General features: G+C 60.1%; 1 protein-coding gene across 1 annotated transcript in view; it reads right to left on the reverse strand.

The window, feature by feature from the left end:
* Positions 1–217: 217 nt before the first annotated feature.
* Positions 218–16,825, reverse strand: part of Cd99l2 (CD99 molecule-like 2) — a 62,690-nt gene continuing 46,082 nt past the window's right edge. The window contains exons 8-12 of the mRNA XM_013505530.1: positions 8,241–8,279; positions 7,808–7,927; positions 4,847–4,864; positions 3,810–3,875; positions 218–726 (exon numbers count right to left, since the gene is read on the reverse strand). Coding sequence (XP_013360984.1) covers positions 704–726; positions 3,810–3,875; positions 4,847–4,864; positions 7,808–7,927; positions 8,241–8,279 — 266 coding nt within the window. The 3' untranslated portion in view covers positions 218–703. The remainder of the gene's footprint in view (positions 727–3,809; positions 3,876–4,846; positions 4,865–7,807; positions 7,928–8,240; positions 8,280–16,825) is intronic.

The raw sequence follows: 16,825 nt of genomic DNA on the forward strand, positions 1-16,825 counted from the left end.
CGACTCCATCCCGAAGAGCAACAGGCGCAGGTGCCTGAACAGCGACCTGGCCACCCCCTCCCAGCCTAGGGTCCCAAGCAAGCCCCTGCCCAACAGGGTCGCCCTGCCCCCAGGGCCCTGCTCCCGAGCTCCTGGGCCCCTCTGGCGGGAGGTGAGCTACGCACCCAAAGCTGCTTCGGGAGGGGAGGTGCCCGCCCCATGGACCACAGGAGTCCGGTTAGGTTCCGTTTCGTTTAATGCAGACACGACAGTTCACAGTTCACATGTGGACATAGCACAGATGAGGGTGGACAGGGTCAGAGGTCAGTCCAGCACGTCTTCCTGGCAGAGCTGGGCCTGCCCGCACCCAAGGGTGCTTCCCCATCAGGCGCCGTCCTCGGCCCTCGTGCAGCCAAAGCTGCCGGTGTCCCCTGTGCTGGTGGCTGGCAGAGAGAGGCCCTTCCGGCTGGCCCTCCTGGTGCCGGCCCTCTCGTCTCACCTAGGACAGGCCCACGCCAGCCAAGGAAGCTTCAGGTAGACACAGGTAGGAGAGGAGCCTGCCAGGCTTGTGTCAGCCACAGTGCCCGAGCAAGGGTAAGGTGACAGCGGAAGGGGAGCCCCTGGGATGAGACTGCGAACCGGAGGCTGAGGGGCGGCCCGGGCCTGTCCAGGTGCTTGGAGCCAGCGCCCGTGGGCCAAGTGATGGGTTTTATGCAGAAGGGCTTTATGCAGAAGGCACCGAGGTAGCTAAAGAAGAAAAAAGTGGGCTGTTTTTCACTGAAGTCAGTGCTACCCAGAAAACGTTTTTGCGAAGAGCATTTATTTTACACACGGCTGCGGGCTTCCAAGGCCTCTGCCAGTGGACAAGCCTCACTGGAAGTGCGGCGGCCCTGCCCCTGCTATCTAGGTGCCACGAGGCCCGAGCTGCAGAACCCTCCACATCCATCTCCAGGCCAGCCGCCTTGCGCCCTCGGTGTTGGGACACAGAGTTGACCACGCAGACCACCACCTGGCCCACAGGCTGGGAGGCCCGAGGACCAGGCCAGTCCCTGCAAGCAGGGCCTCCGGCGCTGCGCAGCTCCTGGAAGATGGGGCTTTGGGGCCGCATGTCCCTTCCTCACGGCACCGCAGCCCCTCCTGGCCCGCAGTCTGGGGTCATTCCCCCGAGAGACAGTAGCACCCCGACGGCCTCCACCGCGGGGGCTTGAAAATCACGAACACATACACACACACACACTAGGCATGCAGTACACAGCACGTGGGGGCTGTTTGGATTTCATTGGTTTTCCTTTAAAAAAAATGGGAGTTGCCTCATCCCAGCACGAGGGGGATAGGAAGGAGTCACCGGCCTGTGGTGGGGTGGGGCCGTGGGGCAGCCTGGGGCGGCCGTGAGCACGGACACATCCCGAGCTCCCAAGCGCTGCTTGACACTAGAAACTGACACTGGCACACACGGGCTCCTCTGAAGCCAGCTCTGCTCCGGCCCAAACTGGGTGGCACCCAGCCATTTTGGGGCCAGCCCTACGTGCCCAGCCCGCTTCAACAGGACTGGAGGAAGGCCACAGGTCCACACCCAGGCCAGCGCCAGCACAGCCCCTAGCAACAGGAAACCTGGAATTGGGGAGCAAGCCCGCAAGGAAACCCGCCCCGGGCACGCCATGGGCGTGGGGCCATCGGGTCGTTCGCTGCAGGAGTCCCAGCGAGGCGGTGCCCAGCTCCCCTGACGGCACTCAGAGCCAGTCCGGCGAGCAGGGGGACCGCACGGCCCTGGGCTCACATCGTGCCTAGGGTAGTGGAGCCGTCCTTCGGCACTGTGCCCGCGTTGTGCCCACCCCCATCTCGTCTCTGTCCCCGGGCTAAGGCCGGGTGAGCTGGCTCCAGCTGCCGGGCCGGGTCACGCTGGCACCGAGTCTCTTCACAGGACCGCGCAGGAGGGACACGGCGCCCTGCACAGCGGGCACGGGGACCACACTCAAGCACACGAAGCTTGTCTGGAAACTCAGAGCGACGAGAAGCCAGTGACACAGGGAGCGCAGCACAGTGGCTGAGGGGCCGTGGGAAGTGGAGCCGGGTCACAAGCGGTGGCGCCCTCCGTGCCCGCTGCCCCGCGAGCCTGGAGCTCAGATGCGGGGAGCCTCGGGCGGCCGCGGCTCCGCAGCCTGCGTCTGCAGCGCCGAGTACTCTACTGCGGGAGAGAGGACAGCAGTTCGTTCGCGGAGGGGCCCGGCCCGGCTGGCCTGGACCTGGTATGTCCCCAGCAGCCAGGTCAGGGCCGCGGGGTGGGGGGCCTAGGGGGAGGAGAAGGCAGACAGCGGGCTCTGCGCCCTCCTCACCCGGAAACCAGGGACCTCCTGCAGCGCCCAAACAGCCCGGTAAAGACTGAGCTGCATTTCCGATGGCCAGAGATGCTGAACATTGGCCACTTGGTATCTGACTGGGGGGCCATTCTAATGTTTTAGAGTCTTTATACATTCTAGATACTACTCCTCTGTCTGGGGCGTAGCTGGCAAAATCTTTTTCTCACTCTGTAGCCTGTCTGCTCACTCTGACAGGTGTCTCTTTCGCCGTGCAGGTTTGCAATTTGATTTCAACCCATGTGTTGATTCTTGGTATCGTTTTTGTGTGTGTGCGCACCCAGGGGTCCTGCTTCAAACCCTGCCTATGCCTGTGTCTTCAAGTGCTTGCCTGTTCTGGCTTGCAGCCGACTGTTTCTGACACTGAGTTGTTCGATGCACTTGGATTTTCCATTAGCATGTGGTGAGAGATGCGGCTCTAGCTGTGCACGCTTCTGCACGTGGAGAGCCAGTTTTCCCGGCACCCTTTGCTCAAGAGGCTACCTTTCCTGCAGTGTGCGCTTTGGGCCCATTCGTCAAAAACTCCAGCTAGCTGAAACGCCTGTGCCACTGAGCGCTGTGTCCCGTGCCTGCCCTGTGCAGTGTCGTCACTGTGGCTCTGTAGAATGACTTCAACCCCGGGACTGGAAACTCGGGGAGACCGGCCGGGGGAGGGCAGCCGGGGGAGGGGGCGGGGTCAGAACGATGGAGGTGCAGTGTAGCCAAGGCCCTAAGGCATGCCAACAATACACGTTAAGTGTTAGTCGCTGGCCCAGTGAACGTGGCTGCGGTGGACCTGGAGCTGCTTTCGGCCGTTCCTGGCAGGACCGCCAGCTGCCTGTTCTGAGCGGGGCACGCGGACCCAGTGCCCCACCTCCCAGCACAGGGCGCCAAGCCCCATGGCAACAGCTGCTGCCTGTAACTGGCCGCTGTGGGTGCCACCCCGCCCCTTGCTGTATTCCCTTCCTCTTGTCTGGTAACAGTCTCCCCTCTGCTTTCTCCTCATATTGGGAAGAACATGCACTACCGCTCTTTCTGAGTCTGGCTTATTTTCCTCAACATGAAGATCTCCCAATCCATCCTTTTCCCTGCACCGGACAGGCTTTCACTCTTCTTCATGGCTGAGTAGTACTCCATGGTGTGTGTAAACCAGCCTCCTTACCCAGTCAGCAGTGCCGAGCACCTAGACTGGCTCTGTGTCTTGGCTATGGTGAAGTGTGTACAGATCTGCCAGAGACACCCATGCACCTGTGCAGACAGTACGCACCACTGAGAAATGCAGGAAGGAGTAAAACGGAGCAGTGAGGGAGGAAGAAGGGCAAGAGGCCAAAGTAGCATTCTCTGCCGAAGGTACCGGCAAGTGCCCACTGCTGCCCGGGGCGGGGGGTGCCCATGCTCGGGCCCAGATGGCCACAGGCAGAGGCTAGGCCGCACCAGAGCCCCTAGTTCCTCCCACCTCCCCGGGGGCCCAGAGCCGGACTGGCCGCCAATCCTCACCTTGCGGCTCCTCGCACACCACAGCCTCCAGGTTCTGCCCCCGTGAGTAGTCTGCGTTGAGCCCCTCTGCAAGGGCAAGGGCACGGTCAGTGGCGGGCACAGGCCTGGCAAATGTTCTCACCCAACCCCTGTTCCCGGCCCGCCTGGGGTCCCTGCTTGCAGTCAGGCTGTCCTGGCACTGCCCTGCCCAGGGGGTCGCGCCACTGTCACTGGAGGTAACAATGCATGCATCAAGGGGGCTGTCACCCCCGCCCAGTGGAGCAGCCGGGCCGTGTCAAGATGGCGGCTCCCCCAGCAGATGGGCCACTGGGCACCCGTGGCACAGGGTTGGGAGGGCAGGGAGTGACCGTGGAAACAGGCAGGGCGGGGCAGATGGCCATGGAGTCACCGCGGAAACGCCAGCATCCTCTGGGCTGGGTGGTCTGCCCAGCAGCACAGCACGGACCCAGGTGGTTCTCCCGCTGGCATGGGCCGCCGCCGTGCCCAGCCGGGCTCTTGGGGCAAGCTACAGCCGCTCAGGTCTGGCGGTTAGCAAGCGTGAAGTGTGCCTCGCTGGGCGCCCTCCTTCCCACACCCACCAAGGGACCTGGAGTGGCCCGGCCCTGCGGCTGCTCCAGGAGGGCGCGAGCTGTCTCTGGGCCCTGGGTGGCCCTGGCTCCGAGGGAGCCACAGGCCCCGTGTGTGCCCGCACAGTTACTCTGCCGTCCCGGCCCCAGGGCCCTGCCTGCCGCGCTAGCTGCTGGCCAGGAAGGGAGCCAGTGGCCGCCCTAGGGCCTGGTGCGGCTAGAAGGGGCCTGGCGGGCGGCACTGCAGCGCCTGGCGCCCGCGCTCCTGGGAGCCCACGCCTCAGGGCCCCAGCTCTGCCTCTCTGGGCCCGGCACGGAGAGTGTGGCGGGAAGGCTCGGGATGGTCACGGGCACAGCCAGGATGAGAGTGCGGGGGGGCGGGGGGGAAGATGACGAAGCGCGGGGATGGGGTGGAGATGCGGCGTCTGAGGCCAGACAGGGAACCCGCGGGAGAGGCGCGGCGCGCGTTACCTTGACCTTCTGCTGCGTCTGAAGGCAAGACACTGAGCTTAGAACCCCAGGGCACTCGGCTGGCGACAGCGCTTGCGGGCTTGGCCAGCGCGCTGACCCCTGGCACCGAGGGCAGACGGGGAGCTGAGGGCCCCCAGTGTGTCGGCCCCTTGGCGGCAGCAGAGGCCGCGGGCACCTGGGGGTCACGGGGGGGGCAGGTCCACCCCCTCCATCCCTATGGCCCTCCCCGACCTGCATGCACCGGCGCGGGAACTGGGGATCGGGCTGTCCACACGTCTTCCCGGGCCAGCCACCCACAGACGCCCCGGGGACCCTCTGAGTCCCGGCCCGAACTAGGAGCCTGGGACGCGGGACGCGAGTAGACACTGTCCCCCAAGCCATGGCCCAGCTGCAAGAGTCCAGGGTTGGGGTGCGGCGCAGGGCCGCGCCGCGGGTGGCAGGGGGCGCTGTGGCTGCGCGCAGAAGCTGACGGAAGCCTGCCGAAGGGGCGGGGCACTGAGGACGGACGGGGTGGGGGGAGCGAGGGGGGGAGCGAGGGGAGGAGCGGGGAGGGCAGGGGGTGGTCCCAGGGCCGTGGAGGAAGGGGACCTCGGCGGGCTGTGGGTGCCAGGCTCCGGGTCTGCACCACGACCGCGAGGGCAGCAGGGACATGGGGCAGGCGCCCTGGTGGGGGGAGGTGAAGTGCGGGACAGAAGGGGGAGGGGAGGGGACGGGAAAAGCGGGGCTGGCGGGGGCGTGGCTGAAGAGGTGACCACAGGGATGGGGGGAGAGAAGGGCACAGGGTTCCTAGGAGCTCGCTGCCCGCCCTGCCACCCGCGCACCCCGCCACCTGTTTGCTGCGGGAGGGGCAGAAGCAGCCAGCCTGTCCCTAGTCCTCTCGCCCGCGGGTCAGTGGGGCGTTCGCTGCCCGCGGCCATCCGCAGCTCAGGCCGTGGTTGTCACGGGATTTGGGCAAGGCAGGGACGGAGCTGAGGGCCCTGTCTGTCCACCTGGCGTCCCTTTGGCCACCCGCCACCCCGGCCCTGCAAGACCGCGGCACCAGGAGCCCAGCATAGACCGCGCTTGTGGCTGCAGTAGGCCTTAGCCCCGTCACTTCCTCTCCACGGCCACCCACTCCGCCCTCCTGTGGGGCCCGGCCCATGCTCCACCACGCAGGGCCGAGGCACGACTGAGACGTGGGGGCTCGGTTCTCAGGCGTGGATGTGGCTCGGTCCGGCTGTGGGGCACGGGGTCTGCGCCACCTGGCCTCAGGGACCGGAAGCCGCTCGCCCCTCTGGGTCATGAAGATGGCAGAGGCCGCAGCAACGCGGCCACCCAGAGCCACTGAAGCCAAAAGGCCAAGGCAGGCAGCTCCCCAAGAGTGCTGGGGGGACGGATGGTGGCCCTGGGGACTCCTTGGCAGCAGATGGCTGGCCTGCAGAACCTCGGGACTGAGGTGTTTCTTTCACGTGGCAGCTACAGGAACTGGGACAAGGAGCGTGGGAACAAGTGTGCGTCAGGCCACCCCGCAGGCACTAGAAAGGGGGCGCTTTCCGGCTGGCCAACACCGCGGGAGGGTACGGCCAGCGAAGCAAGGGCACAGAGGCGCCCCGGGCAGGGAGAGGACCCTGCGGGGGACCGCTGGCAACCCGCTCTGTTTGCCAAGTGGCACTTGAGTCACCCATCAGTTGGTCATCCAGATGTGGTGGTGTTCTCTGGGTAACCACCACCTTCGTCCCGGAGCCCAGGACTGGGGACCCAGAGGCTCATCTGAACGCCCGCTTCCGCTCTCCCCTCCCCCTCCTCAGGTCAGCAGAGGCAGGCTGCTCTCCCAGGCAGCCTTGGCCAGGCCGGCTGCCCTCCCTCAGGCAGGTGGCAGCAGCGGAGGCGTGGTGAGAGCACCCTGCCTCTGGGAAGTCGGGGGGGGGGGGGGGTGACTGGAGGGTCGCCCGGAGGGCCGCCCCCTGGGACAGAGGGCTGGGTAGGGCGGTGCCTCCTTTTCTTCGGCAGCAGAAAGGAAGAGGCAGGAGTCGGGCTGTGACCCTCCCTCCTGTGCTGCCCAATGTACGTCTGGCCCTGCCCCACCCCCACGCAGGGTTTGGCCACCAACTGGAGGGACAGTGTGGGGGGAGCACTCAGAGCCGTGCAGCTACAGCCTTGACCCTTGGGGGGCCCAACACCCCACAGCCCGGCTTCCAGTGGGGTGAGCAGGCAGATGCCAGCGGCACCACCTGTCCCCACTCCGGCCAGGCTGTCCCACAGGAGCACAACCTGCAGCCACCCCCCGCCACACCCTGGCCTGCCCCGGGGCAGAGGGGAAGAGGGAGAACCCAGCACCTGCCAGCCTTGCGCTGGGATGCCCCTCAGGCTCGGCCAGTGTGACACATCAGCACAAGAGCCAAAGCCCCTACTGTGGGGCTCTGAGACAGGGAGCTCCCCGCTTTTCATTCGCTTTTTGAGTCAAGGTCTCCCTGTGCTGCCCTTAAGCTAACTATGTAGCCCGGGCTGGCCTTGAGCTCACAGTGACCTCCTGCCTCAGCCTCCCTAGCAAGCACTGGGATGACAGGTGTGGGACCCCACAGCCGGCTTTGCCTCTACAATTATACAACTTCCCCACAACTTTGGTGCTTTCTCCGGCTACAGCCTACAGCCCAGCACGTAATAGGTGGGGCAAGAGGCAGCCCTAGTCTGCTCCCGCCTTCCTGCTCCTTATCCAGCCCCCGACACCCCAGGGTTTAAAGCGTACGCGCCAGGGGGAGTGGAGGCCCCCTGCTCTCGGGCCCAGAAGGGTGGGTGTTGCAGAGCTGTGAGCCTGGCTCTTGGGACAGTGCTCAGCAAGACAAGGAGTGAGATCAGAGGCCACAGGGACACCCCACTGGTCACCGCACCCTGTCCTCTTAGGCCTCTGGGGGCCGGGTCCCGGGAAGGTCGGGGGCTCTTGCCCAGGGGTGCCCGCTGCCCTGCCCACCCTCCGGCACTCACGCTGGATGCTGAAGCAGAACTTCTTCTGCTGGTAGGAGATGTAGCTCGACACGGCCCCGATGAGCGCCATGGCCAGGGCGCTGGCCACGCCGGCGATGGTGCCAGTCTCCGCAGACATGCCTGGGCACGGGGGGGGGTGCGGGTTCAGGCCTGGGGCCCAGGCTGCTTGGGAGTCTGCCTCCCCCAGCCCACAACCCAGGTGCACAGGACAGGCGACGAGGCTCCGGGTACCCATGGCAGTGACACCATGCCCCTCGGGTTGCCAAGTGCTTCCAGTCTCCGGGAGAGACTTCCTCTTTGAGAAGCACAGAAGGCAGACACACGACGGTGCCAGCCCCTCTGGGACCGAGGGGCCCTGTGGCCTCTGCTCCTGGCCTCAGGACTGTGGAAAGTACGTTTCTCCCAACAGCAACCTCGCTCTGCAGACACCCACCAGATCCGGGGTCGTCGCTGCTGCCATAGCCACCATCACCTGGAGGGGAACAGAAGCACTTAGTGTCCGCTGCGACCCCGGCCCAGCCAGTTCAGGGCCTGGCAAAGCACATGTCAGCAGGCTTCTGCTGGGCTGTAGCAAGGCCAGCTTTCATTTGTTTTTTGAGACAGGGTCTCACTGTGCAGTTCAGGCTGGCCATGAACTCACTACGTAGCCCAGGACGGCCTCGAACTCACAGAGGCCCATCCTGCCTCAGCCTCCCGAGTGCTGGGATGACAGGTGCATGCCACCACACTGGGCTACAGGGCCTGCTTTCTTGTGCCTCCTGCCAGCGTGGGGGTGCTCGCTGGTGGGCCACAGGGAACGTTCTTGTGCAGCTCTGGTAGGAGGATCACCGGCTCAAGTCCAGCATGGGCAACTCAGCAAGACCCTGGCTCAAAAGCTGAACAAGTTCTGGAGATGTAGCTCAGCGTGAAGGCCTCCGGTTCAGTCCCCAGCACTGCCCTCCCCCCGCACACGCGCAGTAGTCTGGGAGGAGAAAATGAGGTTTGTCTTGTTCCCACTTGGGGCTGAGTCCTTGACTTCCAAGCACTGGCAAAGCTCTCTGTGCACCAGCATTTTTAGCAAGCGCAGCCACCGCTGCTGGAGAAAGCAGAGCCTGAAGGGGACTTTGACACTCGGCAGCAGGTCACCGCACCTGCTGTCAGGGCAGGGGCGCTCCGCCTCCCCTCTGCCAAGGTTTTGTCACCAGATTTCCGGGCGTGGGCTCTGTCTGAGTGACCCAAGCTCTGCTTTCTTTAAGCTCCAGGCAGCAGGCAGCTGGGTGTCCTCAGGTCTCCGCCCTGGGACAGCAGGGCAGCGGGCTGGCATCCTCCAGCGCGTGGGCGAGCGGTCCTGCGTGTGAGAAAGCCAGGCTCCGGCGGGCCAAGGCCACGGCCTGTCCCTGGTCGGCTGCCGAGCACCACTCCTCCGCGCTGCAGGACGCATACGGACAACGCACCGCGTCCGCCGAGGGCCATCCCACGCGGTGCCGCCCTTGGGAAGGAAAGCGCCCGAGAAAAGGACAATGAAGACGGTTCAGGACGTTTGCCTGGCGGCTGCAAACGCACCCCAAAGCCAGAAACCCCAAATGGAGAAGACTGTACCAAAAGCTGGGCTTCGGCACGGGAAGCGCAGCTGCAAAAGGACAAAGGGACACGTCCGTTTTGGCCAAGTCTAAAAGTTTGGTGTCTCAGAGGACATCATCAGGAAGGGAAAGCACTGCCCACGGGGTGGGGAAACCCCGATGAATGAGTTCGTGTGAAGGGGCTCGTGGGGGAGCGGAGGGGGGAAGGCGAAGCAGTCCAGGTTTCCTCCGACACCTCCGGGGAAGGGGCTGGCGCCCAGCTGCTGGCGGGCACCGTGCGACCGTTTGGTGGCACCTCGCCACAGTGAGCAGAGTTCTGACAAGTGCTCCACGCACTGCCGCAGCTTGAATGTGGCACTTAGTCCCCAGGGGTTAGGCTTAGGGTTAGCGAGGGCTGGCTTTATCAGAAGAGGGGCGAAACCGGAAGTAGCTCGACTGTGACGCCCCAGCCAGGGGCCCGGGCAGGTCTGGCCCCACACGCGTGGACTCCCTGAAGCCTCTATTCTTTACCAGCACCCAGTCTGTGCTCGCAAACACAGCACCAGCAGACAGGCCGGGGCGCAGATGTACACCCAAGCCAACTGGACACGCCTGCAGGAAACGCTGTCCACGAGGGTCCTCGGCAGCTCCGTTCTTAGACGCTAGCAAGTGGAAACGAGCCAGAGGCTCATCAACTTACGTGTGAGTAAGTAAGAATGTCTGGCCAGGGTTTCCCAGTCCCTAATAGAAAACGAACCCGCACGAATCAAAATCCGCAGACACTGAGAAAGCCCTCCGCGTCCGGATTCCCAGGAAGGCAGACTGCAGCAGGATCTGTGCCGGGGCTGGCGCCGTCGTGAAGCGGCATTCGGCAGTGCCACCCGCAGAGCCGGTGGCCGCCACCTTCCCCTCCCTGGACCAGCCGCCTCATCCACCCGTGGGCAATCTCGGCAGATGAGAACCCCGCCTTCGCACCTGAGGCACGACAGTGTTTGTCACAGCACCGGGCAGGGCACAGCTGGCGGGAGCCACTCCACAGGGAACCGCGGAAAATACTGAGAGGAGGCTGAGTAAAACTAGTTGTGAAAGGGTAGCATACTATTTTTAGTTTTAAAAAGAGAATTGCAGGGTCTTTAGTCACGCTGTCATGGCTGTCTCAGCAACCTGAATTGATTTTAAAACGTTGCCCTTCCGTGGTCCTTTTGACTTTGGGGAAGAGCTCACAATGTGAGAGGTCCAGTGAATCAAGTGGGTGTTTTTACGAGCCCGCCTTTCCATGGGCAGCCCTAGGCAGCAGCATTCACCGTGTTTTTGATCACACCTCGTAAGGACATTCAGGACTCCAAAGCTGCCGCAGAAAGGGGCAGGAATGATGGATGAGTGTATGAGTGTGAGTGTGTGTGTGTGTGTGTGTGTGTGTGTGTGTGTGTGAGTGTGTGTAGAGGGGGAGTTCCGAGGAGGATTCATGGAAATGTCTTTTACTGTAATACATTTAAAAAATGTTGGCTGGGCCTGGCACACGCCTATAATCCCAGCTCTCAGGAGGCTGAGGCAGGAGGATCACTGTGAGTTCAAGGCCAGCCTGGGCTACAAAGTGAGCTCAAGGCCAGTGTAAACTACAAAGCAAGACCCTGTCTCAAAAAAAACAAAAGCTAAAAAAATTAATAATGGCCAATAAATGCTAACATTCACTGTACTGTTTGTGAGCCCATATGGCTGTGCATAGAAACAGTGCCCCAAGAACATACTCCAGACTACATGGTGAGTCTCCCGAGACGCCGAAGCAACGAACAAGTATTTGTGCTATAATTTTAGGAAAGTTTTAAACACGAAGTTCTGTCTACTGCGTCCCACAGCGGGAGGGCCACGTCAGGAGGCAGATCTTCACTTTCCAGAGCAGCAGGTTCTGTACCCACAGCTGCCACCTGAACGCACGGTCTGTGCCTGGGGCCCCTGCTGTACCCACAGGACAGCATGGTCCCAGCTCCCAGGGATGCCTCTGCAACAAGGTAGGCGCTGCCTCATCGGCCCCAGAGCTGGGAGACTGCAGCTATGGCAACCACCACACTGTCAGGACCGTAGCCATGGTGAGCGCCATCGCTATAGAAACCGGGTGGCACGCAGGGAGAGGTGTGCGCGAGGTGAACGTGGCTCACTCCCCGGGAAGCGCTTGGTGACACCTGACTGCCCCCAGGTGGTGTCGCGACTGGATGGGTACCGCGAGTCAGGGGCGGGTGGTAGATGGGAGAGCAGCCGGGTGTTCTGGCCCCTCTGCTCCGGGTGTCGCTGCCACGTGCTGACGCTGTGGCACGAGGCCTTCATCACTGCAGCTGCTGGGCTCGGACTTGCGGCCTCAGTGAACTCGCCTTTGTTAGTCCACGGGCTCAGGAACGCCGGCAGAGAAGGGAGAGGCGGGCATTGTGCGGAAGCCCTGGCGGGGACGCCTCAGGCCCTCGTGGCCGGAACACAAAGGCGGCCGCAGGCAGCACCCTTCTCTTACAGCAGTGCCGCCTCGCCTAGCCTGAATGGCACATCCGGTTGCCAAGGACACAGACTTCCTCGTCGTGTGACAGCAGGGTGGCAGGACCCAGAAGTGCGGGGCGCGGGGCGCGGCGCAGGTGGCGGAGGGCTTGGGGACATTTGGGAGTGTGCTGGACTCCCAGGAGAGCCAGCTAGGGCTCTCGGGTATTTTAAGGATGTTTTCATTAGCTGAAAAAAAAAAAAGGAGAAGAAAAACCTTGTTCCAAGGCACCCACATTTACCAAGTCAAACCGGGCTGAAAAAGGAGGCCCTGGGAGAGGCAACCCGCCCTGTTCTGTCCCTGCAGACTGACAGGTGACAGGCTGCAGAGGACCCCAGCCCCTGCTCCCTTGTCCTGGAGGAAAGCCCTCGCACGTGCTGTGCTCCAGGTGTGCGCTGCAGGGACCGAGCTGGAGGGTCTCTTCCTCACGGCTCAGACACCCATTTCCTCACAGCTGTGATGCTGTGGAGAACAGAGCAGCCCAAGAAGAGACCTCTCGGGCATCCCTTTCTGTAAGGGCACTGCTACCAACCGACAGCCCTCAGCATCCACGTCCCAGTGCCCACCTCCAACCAAATCACACTGGAGCTTCCAACATAGGAACTAGGGGCACACCGAGTCCCTCACAGAAAGGGGTCAGGACCATAAAATGGAGTAAAAATGGAAGTGTTTTCTTCCAAGACTCAGTAAGGAGAATGAATAAAGAAAATGTTACCCATCGATACGATGAAATACTATGCCACCAGAAAAAGGACTGCGGGCTGCTCCTAAAACATGGGTGGACCTTGAGGACACGGTGCTGAGCAGAATACGCCAGTCCTGAAAGGCCAACCCTGTCTGACTCTGCTTCTGTGACAGAACTCCTGACAGCACAATGTGAGAGAGGGCTGGTTGGTCCGGCTCACAGCTGCGGAGGAGCCAGTCCATGGCCAGCTGCCCCAAGCAGGAAGCAGCGTGGCGCAGGGCGAGGCTCCCACAGCACAGGTTGCCAGAGCAGCCATACTCTTAGGCATGGGGAGCAGAGTGGAAATGGCTGGAGGCTGGTGGAGCGGTGGAAGCGGAGAGGAGCTGCTTCAGAGAGAGTGTTTCTGTGTGGGATTGCTAGGGTTCCGATATGGGAGTCAACGGAGACAGGAGGCAGGGCTGGAAGAAGGGAGTGGATCCCGGGGCCTGGCCTTGGGGGCCGCAGCTGGTCCCCACCCCTGCACTCTGCGTCCTGGCTGTCAAGACCTGAGCAGCTCTCCTCTGCCACACCCTCCGCCACACTGCTTCCCCCTTGGGGCAGCTGGCCATCGACTGGATTCACAACTGTGAGCTGGACAGACCAGTCCTCTCTTAAATTGTGCTGTCAGGTGTTCTCTCACAAAGATGAAAAGCTGACTAAGCCAGGGAAGGTGGAAAAGTCATTTTGAATATGTTTAAAAATGGTTAAAATGGCTGGGCGTGGTGGCGCATGCCTATAATCCCAGCACTAGGGAGGCTGAGGCAGAAAGATTGTTTCGAGTTCCAGACCAGCCTGGGCTACAAAGTGAGCTCAAGGCCAGCCTGAACTACACAGCGAGACCCTGTGTCAAAAAGACAAAAAAAAAGGGGTCAAATGAGTTGGGTCATGCCTATCATCCCAACACTCTGCAAGGCTGAGGCAGGAAGATCTCAAGTTCAAGCCCAGCCTAGGTAACTTAGCAAGACTCTGTCTCAAAATTAATAATAATAATAAGTAATAATAATAACAACACCAACAATAACGACAACAAAGGGATGGATGTAGCTCTGTCTGAAATCCCTGGGTTCAATCCCCAGTAGCTGCTTCCCCCACATACAAAAGATTAAAATGTTAAATTTTATGTTATGCATTTTACCACCATTTTTTAAATGTGAAAAAGGGGTTTTTTGGACATTAAAACTTTTTTTAGGCCTAGCAATGAATCTTAGGGGCCTGGAAGATGCTGGAAGATGGGAGGTTCCAGCGAGCCTGGGCCCTAAGCCCTAAGCAAGAGCTCTCATTTGTGGTATCACCAGTGTCTTGCTTACTTTTCTCTCGTTGCTGGGACAGAATACCTGACTCCCACAGTTAAGAAACAAAAGGTTTATTTAGCTCACAGTTTGTGGAGGTTTCAGTGTGTCCTTGGCTGGCTCCAAGGCAGGGTGGCACATGGCAGAGGGCAACCATTCATGGTGGTGGAAGACAGCAAAAGCAACATGAGCAAAAGGGAGGAGCCGTGGCAAGCAGCCTCCTTCCCCCGCAGGGCGGGTGCAGCACTCACACCCATAATCCTAGCACTGGACCATGAATCAAGCACAGAATCTAGAAGCCCGCCCCATGACTGCAGGAGACTCTGGGGAACACCCAGGGGGAACACCTAGACACAAACCATAACAGCAAGAGAAACCAAGAATTGAAAACTCCCAGGTAGCAGCAGCTGGCTGGGCCAGTGCTACGTAGGCCAAGGCTTAGAGCTCCGGGCTGCGCGGGGACCCATGGGTGCACCGTGGAGACCAGCACCCACAGGGCTGCCAAGCAGGCAACCTTCTCCTGGCCGGCTCATGCTGTCCGTATGGGGGGGGCATCTCAGTGGGCCTGCGCGTGCAGCCTAGATGCGTCCCCAACAGGATGTTTGGGTCTCAGTTTTTAAGCACCCCATGCTTTCGGCTCTGGGAGTACACATATGTTCAACTTGACTCTGTTTTTTTTGTTTTTTGTTTTTTTTTTTTCAATTTTTTTTTTCTAAGAAAAATGAAGCTGCCCGGCATGGTGGCACATGCCTGTCATCCTAGCGCTTGGAGGCTGAGACAGAAGGATCTCTGTGAGTTCCAGGCAGGTGTGGTGGCGCACGCCTGTCGTCCCAGCACTCAGGAGGCTGAGGCAGGAGGATCGCTGTGACTTTGAGGCCAGCCTGGGCCACACAGTGAGACCTTGTCTCAAGAAACAAACAAACAAACAAAATACATGCAAAGAAAGACAAGGCAGCGTTTCTGCCCAGGAGCACTCAGTAGTAACAGACAAGGAACCCATAACCAGGGACAGGAGGTGGTGAACACAGAAAGGAATTGGCACGGGTGCTGCTGGGACCGTGAAGGGAAGTTAAAGAGGGGCGCCCCTGCCCCCTGTGCTCTGAGCCCTGGCTGGAAGAACTAGTCCCTTAAACCTCACTCTGTACACACCAGAGGTTCTGGAAGCGCCGAGGAAGCAAGGGAGGTGAAACGTCTAGCCAGGGCAGGAAATGCAGAGGGCCCCAGGTGAAGCCCAAGGAGCAGAGGGTGGAGACACTCCAGAACAGGAGGCTGCTGGCATGGAGAAGGGAATGCAGCGGCAGAGTGCCTCCCAGTCCAGCATTTGGTTCCCTGTGTCAGTTTATCACGCGTGATTTTTTTTGGCAGGGGCAGCCTCCTGCCTCAGCCTCCTGAGTGCTGGGATGACAGGTGTGTGCCACCACACCTGGCAATTTATCAGCTTTTGCACCCGCGCACCAGTGAGGGTGATTGGGGGTTGCTAATGACACCCCTTCTCCTGCCAGGTTCTTTGCCAACCAAGATGAGACTCAAGGCTTTGCTGTGGCAGTCGCAGTACATCCTTGTGCTCCAAGCCCAGTCTGAGTCTCGCGCCATCACCTCACCGCCTCTATGCAGCAACCAGGTTGGAAGGGGCCCGCCAACTGCTCAGTGTCATGCTGCAGTCTTAAACACAGGCCCGACGGGGCAGACTTGTGTCCTCACTGGCTCCCGTGGCTGCACAGAGGAAAGAGGTTCAGAAGCAGTCCCCTGGGGCAAGGGTTAGAGAGGAAAACTCAAGATATAAGGGAAAATCAGGCATCCCAGGCGAACTCAGGAGGCTGAGGCAGGAGGATTATGAGTTCAAGGCCAGCCTGGGCAACCCAGCATGAACCTGTCTGAGAAACAAACAAACGTGAGTGCCAGGCATGGTGGTACACACCTGTCATTGCAGCACGGGGGAGGCTGAGGCCAGCCTGTGCTACACAGTGAGTTTGTGGTCAGCCTGAACTACAGAGCGAAACCCTGGCTCAAAAAACAAAACAGAAGGACAACAACAAAAGATGCAATACCAACCACTGCTAACTTCCTATCACCTTGTTTTGAAATTCTATGTAGTTTTACTGTATTTGTGTTGTCTTGTTTTGTCTTGGTTGATGTTATTTTGTTTTCTTTTCTCTTTAAAAAAAAAAAAAAAAGATGCAAGGAGAACTCCAGGCGGAGCAGTCTTAAATGGAAGGATGAGACCCTCTTTCAGGAAACTAAAACCAACCAACCAAAAACAGAGAGAAAAAGACAGAAGGGAAAAGGCCCTGTGGCAGGAGGGAGACAGCACCCCACTCGCACCCTTGGGCGCTGCCTTCCAACACAGCACGGCTCCTTGCGGGGCCTGGGGAGCCAGCAACCTGCGGGACAGCTCCTCTCGCCCGTGGGGATGAATGCCGCCGAAGACACAGGAAGACATCTCGATGCCCTGGAGTCCTTAAACTCGGCAGAATCTACAGAAGAAAACCTGACAAGTTCAACTATAAAAACTGATTTTTATTCTGCAAGCAAGCCTGTGTAGGACAGGGAAAGGCAAGCCACAGGCTGGGAGAAAATGTTTGCAGAAGCAGACCTGACAAAGGAGTTGGAGCCACATTATATAAAGAAGTCATAAAAGTCACTAGGAAGAATACGAAGAACCCAAATTTTCAAACAGGGGAAACAATCCAAACAGACCTCACCAAGGAATGTGAAATAAGAATAAAAATATGCTAAGGTTATCAAGTTAGTGACAGAGCACCTGCCTAGTGTATGCGAGGCCATTCATTCAATTCCCAGCACCACATCTGCACATACGTGTGCATACACATGTACATGTGCACACATGCATATATGCTTACACCACACACATGCATTCACACACACACTCCTTAACATTATTTCTCATTAAGGAAATACAAGTGAAAACAACAACAAGATACTGCT

Source organism: Chinchilla lanigera, unplaced genomic scaffold, assembly GCF_000276665.1.
Source record: "Chinchilla lanigera isolate Chin_1 unplaced genomic scaffold, ChiLan1.0 scaffold00097, whole genome shotgun sequence".
Lineage (NCBI taxonomy): Eukaryota > Metazoa > Chordata > Mammalia > Rodentia > Chinchillidae > Chinchilla > Chinchilla lanigera.